The 12,575-nt window shown below is 40.3% G+C and overlaps 1 protein-coding gene across 1 annotated transcript; it reads right to left on the bottom strand.

Annotated features, from left to right (window-relative positions):
- Window positions 1–10,716: 10,716 nt before the first annotated feature.
- LOC142165778 (uncharacterized) lies at window positions 10,717–11,250 on the bottom strand. Its single transcript, XM_075224150.1, has one exon. It carries the CDS (start codon window positions 11,248–11,250, stop codon window positions 10,717–10,719), a length of 534 nt encoding a protein of 177 aa, XP_075080251.1.
- Between the last annotated feature and the right edge of the window lie 1,325 nt (window positions 11,251–12,575).

The raw sequence follows: 12,575 nt of genomic DNA, 5'->3' as shown, positions 1-12,575 counted from the left end.
ACATATCCTCTCACGGTACATTAATCTTCATGTGAGTAATGAGGCGATAAAGGTATATTGGAGGGTCTAATCTCAGTATCTCAGTAATAATGCAATGAAAATATGGAAACTTGATTAGATCAGTTTATGCAATGCATCTGAATGAGCTAAAAGAAGCCACATTGCCATGGGATGGTAATTAGTTGGAGCTATGTTCCCGCAAAAAAATTGACTTGCAACATAATAAATATAGCCATTATCCGAGTTTAAAAGAAGCTATCTTTAAGTTTAACAAACACAATCCATATTTTATAGAAATAATACTACTATTTAGTTTTACGTTGTATCTCGAAAATAGAGAGAAACTTGTGATATTACTGAGGACAAATAATTTAAAACTAGTTCCATACCTCCTCGACCTCCTAGCAACTGTGAACCAATGGTCTATGCTTTGTTTATTGAAAGCAAAAATAAAACAAAACTACAACATTACTTTTTTTTTTCTTTAATTAAAATTCTAAAACTCGTCCGAAAATGTTGTTCAAAGGGGATTGTTCCTCCCATTCAAAAGGTGAAGGGGCTTTGTTTCCCAACCATTAAAAGTTAAGGGGATTAAGTGAAATTTACTCGCACTTTAGGGGTCAGATTTTATATATGAATTTGATTATGTGATATATATATACTGTAGTAAAGCTTTGGAAATCTCTTCAATAATTTGTAGAAAAGCAATTAGGTTTCCATACCCATGAATGACCTCAATGACGTGATTTATTTTCCTTCGTCCAAAGTTATCGATAAACATTACTGACTCCATTTACTTCAATTATTATGACTATATATAATGTTAGAGTTTAATTTTTATATACTGACGATTAATTTTTTATATATATTAAATTATGTATAAGATAATTACCTAGTTAAAAGGTACTTAATTAATTTGCTATCATATGTTAATAAAATTATTGTTAGCGTTAAAAGATCATTAATTTACATATCAATTATATAACTTAAATCTATAATATTAAAGTGTAATAAGAGATACATCTACGAAACCGTCTTAGACATTTAAGACAAGAAGAAAGATAAATTTCTCTTTCCATTTCGGATAAACACCATTAAAAGAAGATAATACAAGTAGTGTAGTATTTTAGGTTCAACTTTTTAATGTTATTTAGGGTTGTGCATGAATTCAGTCAAGTTGATCAATAAGATTATCGAGATTTAAATCTAGTTTATATTTTTCTCAATTTATATTTTAGGAACAGGGGTCTAATGAGCTCCAATCGAGATGATCATTGATCAAAATTGGATTGAAATATCTAGTTTGGTCTTTTTGTATTGATAAATCAATTTGCTTATAAATTCGTAAGCTAATTGAATCGAACTGTGCCAATGAACCAAAATAAGAATTATTTTAGCTCGTTTGATACTGATTAATATAATATAGTATAGAACAAGAAAGCTTTACAAAATTTATCTCGAATTAAGAACAGAATATTCGGATTCACAATACTGGGGGCATTTGCATCTATACTCACTTTTTGTGTCACGTTTTAACTTGTGTCCGCTTTGCAAAAAAAATTGCAAACATACCCGCTTTTTCGCATAACTTCAGCATACGGGGCTGAAGTAGCAAAGACAATCACGCAAAACTTCAGCATTCTAGTAGCTGGGCCTGAAGTTCAGCTCTAGAGCTGAAGTTTTTGTTTTGTAACTGTCGAACTTCAGCTCTAGAGCTGAAGTTTTTGTTTGTAACTGGCGAACTTCAGCTCTAGAGCTGATGTTTTTGTTTTGTAACTGGCGAACTTCAGCTCTAGAACTGAAGTTTTTGTTTGTAACTAGCGAACTTCAGCTCTAGAACTGAAGTATTTGTTTTTATAACTGGCGAACTTCAGAGTTGAAGTTTTTATTTTGTAACTGTCGAACTTCAGCTCTAGAGCTGAAGTTTTTGTTTGTAACTGACAAGTTTTTATTTGTAAGCTTTAGCTCTAGAGCTAAAGTTTTTGTTTTGTAACTGTCGAACTTCAGCTCTAGAGCTGAAGTTTTTGTTTGTAAGCTTCAGCTCTAGAGCTGAAATTTTTGTTTTGTAACTGGGAAACTTCAGCTCTCTAGCTGAAGTTTCCGTCTTTGTAACTGGGAAACTTCAGTTATAGAGCTGAAGTTTTTGTTTGTTTATAATTTTTTTGCCATACCATCTTGACCAAAATGAAAGAAAATTAATTAGAGGCAGCAGGAGAACACTGCACCACAAACTTGCAAACTATGTTAGATTCTTTACTTTGCATAGGATCCACGAAACATTGTAAATATCCTCAAAGAAATTAGAGAGGCAGATTCAATCCATTCATTCACTTTTTTGTCCTTATACAGAACTGTACGATTATTTGCCTGAGTAGTTTCATGACTTTTACTGCTGCTACTTACCAGATTAGGTAATTACGAGTAGTAATTAATCAAACAAATCACCAAGTCAGTTATATATATATATGCATGTCATGTGATAGGAAGTGACGAAGAGAGCAAATTGGTTGTTTCAGATGTATAGTGATAACGCCCAGCTATGCCTTTTAAAGGACAAAGCGGTCGCTGCAAATATAATCCGGTTTTTAAGTCCGGAATCGAATTCTCAGGGAACTAACCTATCTATTACCCTATTCGGCAATGTTATTATCAACTCAATCAATCTCTAGATGCAAGATTTTTGATCAATAACGATTGGGTTTTTGTTTATCTACTTCGACTACTATTAAAAACAACGGTAAGCTAAAACAAAGATAATTCAATAGTAAAAAGGTCTAGGGCAGTGATTTTCCCAATTGCTAGTTTAGGTCCTGACTCTTCCGCTATAGTCTCGCCATAATACTCTATGAGGATTAAGAGCCATGGGTTATCGTAATTATCTCTCGATCAACTACAATAATTTACTAGAGTATTCTCTCGAACTACTCTAGCTGACAATAGTTATGCAACTCTAAAGTATCCCACCAAAGTTTTGTTATCTCTAAACCCACTTTTAAGTTCAAGTAATGAATCTCTTCAATTACCCAAAAGTGGTGTTGTTCAACCGCTGTCTAACCTAATACTCTTTCTCAAGCAATATAAGGTAATTAGACACGATTAATCAAGGGCCTATTCAATTAATCACCATACAAAACGTAGTTGAACAATCATATCATAAATCCGGCTAGATTATAACAACTTGAGTCAAAACTTTAACCAACAATTGGTTCCATCAACCCTAGATATGTATTTAGCTACTCATAACAAAACAAGAGAAAACTACTAAATTGTTCATAATGTAAAATTGCAAGAATTAAAAGGAGATAGAAAAACTCTTGCAATTGGGCGAGTTTCTAAAGCTTATAAAGGTTTTACAAAAGTTTCCCCGAAATTACACTTTGGTCCTCAAACTTCTAGCTGTGTGAACAGTGCACCGCGGTCGCGGCCAACCGCGGTGAAAGCTGACCTTTCTGCCTCACTTCAGTAACCTGCCGCAGTTCACCGCGGTGCCACCGCGGTCGCAGTGGCCTTCTTGCCCAGGCCATTTATGCTTCTTTGTGTTCGGGTACTTCTCGAGTGGGTGTTTTTCTTCACATTATCGCCTCCAAAACACTCCATGTTGCTTCCTCTCATATAATATTCCCTGCTAAACAAAAGAACACTATTTAGAGCATTTTGTTGGCAATTTATCTATAAAACAACAACAAAGTATGGTCATATTAAGGTGTAAATATCAACTATATCGCCTACTATCAACACCCCACACTTAAATCATTGCTAGTCCTCGAGCAATCCACCACACTCCGTCAAAATTTCTTCTCTAAGCTTTTCCTTTAACGACTAACACCATGAACATTTTACAAAAATTTGCACCTAGTAGTGAACAACCTTTACCTCAAGAGTCAAACCTTTTGTACCATGCAACATTTATACTTACTCAAACTACTCTATATAAGAGTCAAGACTTACCTTTCCTTTGTGGATCAAATGCCCTCACATCACACAAGAGAGTAATTCCACATATAACGATAATTAGAACAAGTAGGAACTAAGATAGACAAAATTCGCTCACTCAGAAAGAACGTTCACATGCCACAAAGATGCACCATAGGCTTGCCCGTAGTGTAATACTTTACTAATTGAGCCCATTCAGTCTAAGATCAATAGGACTTTACTTGGTTGTAATGTAAGCTAAGGGACGGGTAGGATATATTTAGATATAGTGACTAACCTCCCTAAGCACTTTTAATACATTTACATTAAACTTAAAGATCATAGTTGTGCCAACCAAACACTCCACCTCATTTGTTTAAAACATCCCCATTCATTAGGTGCAATTTGTACAAGCTACCACTATCAACCATTATAATTGTTTATGACCCATATTTTTCTTTCTTTTTTTTTCTTTTCATGGTGCTTTTTCTTTTATGCTTCAAATTCCACACCTTTTCTCTATCTCAATGGTTCCACTCAAAAACCAACCCACCACCCCACACTTTTACTTTTGCATATTTTCATTACCGTTAAAGTGCTTATTGGGTGGTAAAAGGGTTCAAACGGCAAGCTATTCAAACAATTGGGTAAGGTTCGCAATGTGGTTGCCAAAGAAATAGGCTTATAGGCTCAACGGGGTTAACTACGATGTATTGCATTAGGTGGGTTTACTTTATATATCTGACTCAACAAAGAAATGCCTATATCACTTCTAAAACTGAAAGAAACTACTATTTCGCTTTGCAAACACACAGGGCAAGTTCTAGACATCAAATATGAAATATGGAACACAGTAAAACTCACACACACATGGCACGTGACTCACTCCGGATTGGTTTATCAAGACATTCTCTTTTGAGTGTTCAAGTTAGATACAAACGTACAATTTTAAGGCACTCTAACAGGATTTAACCAATGAAGCTAGGCGTTAGACTCTAGTGTCTATTTTGTTTAGGTGTAAAAACTCGATTTTTGCTCGTAGCCCATTAATCCTAACCTAAAACTAAAAAAAAAACAAAAACAAAATTACCTATACTCGGTTCAAGATAAACCCTTGAAAAAGAACCGTGGCCCAAAGAAAAACCAAGAGGGAGTTACTACACTACCTAAAAATAAAATAAAAAATCTTTTTGGTCTTTTCTCTAGACTACTTCCCTCAAGAAAATTATTTAAAGGATCCGTCATCAGGAAGAGTCTCCATATTCCAATTTTTTTTATTTTTTTTCTCGACTTAGTCCCTCAAGAACCCCGCCGAAAGAGATCCGTGGTCGGTACAAGTCACTTACTATTTTAGCTTTCCTAATGAACTATTACTCTACATCAAAACAATCAAGGCAAGACAAAACAAGAAAAATTAAACAGTCAATTATTACAATTACAAACATACAATGAAGTATCCCCACCCCACACTTAAAATGAAGACATGTCCCCATGGCTTAAAATTTAAAGAACAGTGAGGTTAAGGAACTTCCCTGAAGGCTCACTCTTGATCGGAGACAGTGTCTGGGTTCACGTTGCACGCACGTCCCAGCGCCCTCAACCAGCCCAAGAATTTCTTCTCCGATTTCACTTGCCTCTCAGCCACCGCATCAACACGGACACCCAAATCAGTGACTGAGGTACGCAACCTAGCCATATCCTGCTCCAAAGCTGTCATACGGGTGCTCCGGTGTGGTTGTGATGGGCCTGCCACATCAGCTCTCGGAGGAGGGGGAGCCTCACCTACCTCATCATCATCATCATCATCAGAGTCATCAACATTTATCACCGGCTCTCGTCCAATTCCAATTTTTCTCGCCCGGAACGGGGCTTTTAGTGGCAATCTCCCATCAACCCGAGGGTCTTCAGGGACTCGAGCAATACGGCACAGCCGGGTGATCAACGAAGGGAAGTAGTGGCCCTTTGTTAGCTTAGGTGATCTAATGAACATCTCTTCATGGATGAGCCGGGCCACATCAAAATCACTGTGGGACATGAAACAGTGGATTGTGTACACCCGTGGTAGATTAACATTTGTCATGTTTCTAGATGGCAACAATCGACTATTGACAATGGTGAGCCAATACTTAGCCTCCCAATTCAGACAGTGGGAGTTGAGAGTAATCCTGTACTTGATCCATAGGTGTTCTCCATCCGGCACACAGATAGTATCAAGAAGAGTGCCCCACAAGGCCCGTGTTTCGCTAAAAGTACGATAAGGATCAAATTCACCCTGAAACACAAACAACCTGTATACCTTGCGGATGGTGTCAAGGGATGCATTTACTGGGGTATTGCGCACTATCACAACCCCATTCTCATGTTCTGGCAAGTTCGCATAGAACTCCCTTACTAGTTGAACATTAGCCTCCTCCGGTACCTCGAAGAAGATGTCTAGCTGACACCGCCTCAGCTCATTAAACATATTGGGGCGTTCCACCTCCAAAGCCATTCGATCAATGTGCACCTCAGGTTGTAACTTCTTAGCTGCTTTCTGGTTGTACCTATCCTCCGCTGCTCTGGATACAAACTGAGTGCTATCGAACTGAGGTGCACTGGCTTGGCTCCTAGCTCGTGAGGAGCCTCCCGGTCCACTAGTGGAGGGTCCGGTGTTTCGTCGCTTCCTGGAAGAACTCATTGTACCTATCATACAACGAAACACCTATTAGTGAGTGCGCAAAATATGTGACTATGGATGGTTACTCAGACTTCACCATAACCATGTCACAATAGCTCCTTATATCTCCATTGGGGCAATTTCCCAAACACCTTGTGAGCAGGGCACTATCCAGACACATATAACACTCATGGGTACATCAAAGCTCCTCCCCAATCAAGTGCACTACCACACCAACACACCCCACACTTACTTCATTTAATCACCCACCAATAACATCGTTCAAACATGCAATGCACAACCCCTCCACCAATTAAACTCAAAAATGAAATTTAAAAGCAAAAATAAGAAGAAAAAGAGTATACCAACAATTACATCCCAACACAATATAAAATTACATAAACTACAACACAATACAACACAATACTAAAGAAAAGAGAAAGAAGATGTGAGGGACATACCGTAGTTGAAGAATGGGGAAAGGAATGGAGGTGGGGGATGTTAGTATAAGGGAAGAAGAAGAAGAGAGTATTTTAGGGGTTAGGGTTTAGAGAGAGAGAGAAATTGGAAATATGGGGGAGGGGATCGGGTGTGTGGGGTTTAAGAGGGGGGAGTTTGGGTTGTAAAATTAAAAGAGGAGGAAAAGAAATAAGAAAAATTGAAAAAATAAAAAAAAATTAAAATTACCTGGGATGGGTTTAAAAATTCAAGGCAGAAAGTTCACGCTTCACCGCGGTTTACCGTGATCCACCGCGGTCGCGGTGAGGTGAAAAATTTGAGGCAGAATGTTTGCCTTCCACCGTGGTGCTAGCGCTCTTTTTCTGTTTTTTTATATATGAAGTTACATGAACACACTAACAACAAACTCGTGGGTTGCCTCTCACGCAGCGCCTGATTTAACATCGCGGCACGACGCAAGCATTCGATCATCATTCCTCATTCGCGTACTGGGGCTCTTCCAAAGTGATTACCAATCTATCTCTTTTTTCTTCAGCCATTCCAAGGTAATGTTTCAACCTTTGCCCATTTACTGTGAACTTGTTTGTCCCATATTCTGATTCAATCTCTTCAGCTCCACTTAAGAACAATTGCATCACTCTGAAGGGTCCTGACTATCGGGACTTTAACTTACCTGGGAACAATCTCAATCTCGAGTTGTATAACAATACTAGATCTCCGGGTTTGAAGTTTCTATCCAAGATGTGCTTATCATGCATTAATTTCATCCTTTCTTTGTATAATCTAGCACTCTCAAAGGCCTGGAACCTGAATTCCTCTAGCTCATGTAACCTAGTGATTCTGTTAGTACCTGCTGTCTCCATGTCTAAGTTTACCTGCCGCAATGCCCAAAGTGCTTTATGCTCTAGCTCAACTGGGAGGTGGCATGCCTTGCCAAACACCAACTTGTACGGTGACATACCAATTGGGGTTTTGAAGGCTGTGCGGTACGCCCACAATGTATCATCCAATTTCTTTGCCCAGTCAGTCCTTGTTGCATTCACTGTTTTTGTAAGGACACTTTTAATCTCCCTGTTGGACACTTCAACTTGCCCACTCAATTGTGGATGGTACGAGTTGGTTACTTTATGATGAACTCCATATTATTCCAACAGCCGTGCGAATGCTCTATTGCAGAAATGGGTTCCGCCATCACTGAGTATAGCTCATGGGGTACCAAAACGTGTGAAAATGTTCTTCTTCAGAAAACCTAGTACCCCTTTAGTGTCATTGGTCGGGAGAGACACCGCTTCGACCCACTTGGAGACATAGTCAACTGCTACCAATATGTACTTGTTACCATATGAGCTGACGAATAGCCCCATGAAGTCAATCCCCCACATGTCAAAAGTCTCCACCTCTTGAATTGTGGTCATTGGCATCTCGTGTATATGAGATATGTTGCCAATCCTTTGGCAATCATCTCAGCTTTTAACCCAAGTATGGGCATCCTTGAACAGAGTAGGCAAGTACAAGTCTGACTCCAACACCTTAGCTGCTATCTAAATTCCTCCAAAGTGCCACCATATGGTTAAGCATGGCAAGCCTACAAAATAGAAGTTTGATCTTTCTCGGGGATAAACCGCCGAATCATGTTATCTACACATATTTTAAACAATAGAGGTTCATACCAATAATAATATCGACAATCACGAAAGAACTTTTTCTTTTGAATTGAGGAGAGTTCATAAGGTACAATACCACTTGCTAAATAATTAGCAATATCAGCATACCATGGTGCCTTCTCCATTGTCATTGCCAGTAATTGTTCATCCGGGAATGTCTCTGTTATACCCTCAACCTCTACCTTCTTTTCAGCTCCTTCCAACCTTGAGAGGTGGTCAGCTACTTGGTTCTCTGTCCCTTTTCGGTCACGTATTTCCAGATCGAATTCTTGTAACAGAAGAACCCAACGAATCAAACGTGGCTTTGACTCCTTCTTTTCTATCAGGTACCTAATTGCTGCATGGTCAGTGTAAACAATAACTTTCGAGCCAATCAAGTATAACCTTAATTTGTCAAATGCAAAAACAACAACCAACATCTCATTTTCTGTCACAGTGTAATTGAGTTGTGCACCGCTTAACGTTCTGCTTGCACAATAAATCGGGTGCATCAGGTTACCCTTTCGCTGCCCCAAGACTGCTCCTATAGCATAGTCACTTGCGTCGCACATGAGCTCAAATGGTTGCTCCCAGTTGGGTGCAACAATGATGGGTGCAATCACCAATCTCTTCTTTAGCTCCTCAAATGCCAACCTACAATCATTAGAAAACACAAAGGGGTGATCCTTTTCAAGGAGTTTGCATAATGGGTTAGCAATTTTGGAGAAAACTTTTATGAATCTCCTGTAAAACCCGGCGTGCCCAAGGAAACTTCTCACCGCCTTGACTGAAGTGGGCGGTGGTAGTTTTTCAACCACATCAACCTTAGCATGGTCGACCTCAATTCCTTTACTGGACACTCGATGTCCCGGGACTATCCCTTCCTGTACTATAAAATGGCACTTCTCCCAGTTCGACACTAAATTTGTCTCCACACATCTTTTGAGCACTCTTCTAAGTTGTGAAGACAGTCCTCGAATGAATCTCCCACCACGGAGAAATCATCCATAAAGACCTCCATAATATCCTCCACCATGTCTGTGAAAAGGCTAACATACACCGTTGAAATGTCGTCGATGCATTGCAAATCCCAAAAGGCATTCTCTGAAAGGCAAAGATGCCATAAGGACAAGTGAAAGATGTTTTCTCTCTATCTTCGGGGGCTATTGATATCTGATTGTACCCTAAATATCCATCTAAGAAATAGAAGTGCGATCGCCCGGCCAGCCTGTCCAACATTTGGTCAATGAAAGGAAAGGGGAAGTGGTCCTTTCGGGTGGCTGTATTCAATTTTCGGTAATCCATACAAATCCGCCATCCCGTGATTGTGCGAGTTGAGATCAACTCATTGTTCTCATTTTGCACAACAGTCATTCCCCCTTTTTCGGCACACATTGGACAGGGCTGACCCAATTGCTATCAGAGATGGGGAAGATGATTCTCGCATCTAACCATTTGATCACTTCCTTCTTTACTACCTCTTTCGGGTTCAGCCTTTGTTGATGTTCTCTGGAAGGTTTGTGCCTTTCTTCCAAGAGAATCTTGTGCATACAGAAGGTTGGGCTGATACCCTTTATGTCTGCCATGGTCCAGCCAATGACAGTCTTACTTTCCTGTAGTACCTGTAAGAGCTGTTCTACCTGCACATCTAGCAACCTGGATGATATAATAACATGCAAAGTAGAATTAGGGCCTAAGAAAATGTACCTGAGGTGAGCTGGGAGAGGCTTCAGCTCCAGTTTGGGTGGTTCCTCTACTGATGGCTTTGCTGGAGGTGTAGCCCTTTTTCTAACTCAAGGGACTCGAACTGAGGGTCCCTTTTCCAGAATCCTTGGCCTTCAAGTGCCATGACCTACTCAGCTAACCCTTCACCATCCATCTCTTCTAAATTTGTCAGACATGCCTCCAATGGATCTTTAGCAGTCAGGGTCACATTATCTTCTTGCAGAATCACATCCACTGCCTCCACTAGAGAGAAATTAGCATATTCACTGGGTCTCCTCATAGATTGCTGAACATTGAATATGACTTCTTCATCGTTCAGTCTCATTTTAATTCCCCAGTCTCACAATCAATCAGTACTCTCCTAGTGGCCAAAAATGGCCTACCTAAAATGATAGGTATCTCCTCATCTACCTGACAGTACAGAATAACAAAGTCTGCAGGGAACACGAACTTCCCCACTTGCACCAACACATCATCAAGAATCCTAGTAGGCCTTTTTACCGTGCGGTCAGCCAGCTGCAGTAGCATCGAAGTCGGTCTAGCTCTGCCAATGCCCAGTTTGGTGTATATAGCTAGAGGCATCAAATTTATGCTGGCTCCCAAATCACATAATGCCTTTGCAAAGGCATAACTCCCAATCATGCATGGAATAGTGAAGCTACCTGGGTTTGACATCTTTTCAGCCATCAGTTTGGTCACTACTGCGCTGCAGGTCTGCGTTAGAGTCACTGTGGATAGGTCCTGAAAATCAAACTTCCTTGACATTAGGTCTTTCATCATCTTCGCATAACCTGGCATATCCCTCAACGCATCCATCAAAGGAATATTCAACTGAACTTGACGCAGCATCTCCATGAATTTCTTGTATAGATCTTCCTTCTTTTGTTTTACCAGTCTCTGAGGGAATGGTGCCGGTATCACCCTTTGTGCACAAGAGGCACCACCTGCTCTGCAACTTGTTCATTTACCTTAGCCTTACCCTTTTCATCTTGACCCTGTTCAACCACCACTTCAGTCAGATTTGATGGTTCATCTACCTCTAGTGGAATTAGAGTGGCTGGCATAGTCTCTTTGCTGGCTTGTGCAACCTCCGGCTCTTTGTCTAAATCTCTCCCATTCTGGAGACTTACTGCCATCAGCTGATTCAGGTTTGGCTCCTTGGGGTTAATATTTGTGTCCGCTGGCAATGTTCCCTGGGGGCGGTTGTTTAAAGCCATAGACAACTGCCCCAACTGAGTTTCAATGTTCTTTATAGCTAAATCATGTACTGCCAACTTTTCTTGCATCTTACCATTTGTCCCAATGAGTTGCTGGAGCATCCCCCTGATCTCTACCATGTTGTTATCTTGCTGCTGAGGAGGTGACTGATATGTCAACTGTTGCTGGTTCTGCTGTGGGTAGCCCTGTTGTCTCTAGTGGTATGGCACCATTTGGCCTTGAACTTGCATGCCCCCAGGCTGAGGCATATTAGGTCTATATTGCTGATTTGGTGCCAGTCTCCACTGTTGTCCCTCCTTGTCTCTGACCCCCAAAGTTGTTAACATAATTCATATCTTCCCTTGCCCCTTGATTTTCTCCTTCTCCGCTCCATGAACACACATAAGACTGATTAACACATGGTGTACACAGTCTTCCATTTGTCGTGTCAACAATATGCACCTGTTTGGTACCTATCTCATCTATCTTCTTTGTCAAAATACTCATCTGAGTCATGAGTGTGGCCCTGTTCTCTACATGTGAATTATTTGGGTCAAAAGGAACTGAATGCACTATGGGTGCCAGTGTTGTACCTCTAGTCATCCACCCCGAATTCTGGGACATCTTGTCAAGAAGGACTTTGCACTCGGTGAATGTCTTACTCAAAAATGCACCTCCAGCTGAAGCATCCACATTGGCCTTTAGATTGTCAGCTAACCCTATGTAGAACCTCTGGCCAAGCATCTGGTCTGGAATGCCATGGTGAGGACACTTTACCAGCATCCCTTTAAATCTTTCCCAAGTTTCTTGCAAGGTCTCAGTCGGTTGCTGCTTGTACTGCAATATTTCATCAATCTGCCTTGCAGTCTTGTTGGGCAGGTAGAACTTATTCAGGAACTGCTTTACTAATTCCTCCTAGGTGACAATAGAATTGATTGGGAGCGAATTCAGCCAAGTCTGTGCTTCCCCAGCCACAAAGAATG

This window comes from Nicotiana tabacum, chromosome 11 (genome assembly GCF_000715075.1).
Source record: "Nicotiana tabacum cultivar K326 chromosome 11, ASM71507v2, whole genome shotgun sequence".
In the NCBI taxonomy this organism is placed as follows: Eukaryota; Viridiplantae; Streptophyta; class Magnoliopsida; order Solanales; family Solanaceae; genus Nicotiana; species Nicotiana tabacum.
The sequence above is the reverse complement of the archived record's forward strand: the minus strand, read 5'-3'. Positions and strand labels throughout refer to the sequence as shown.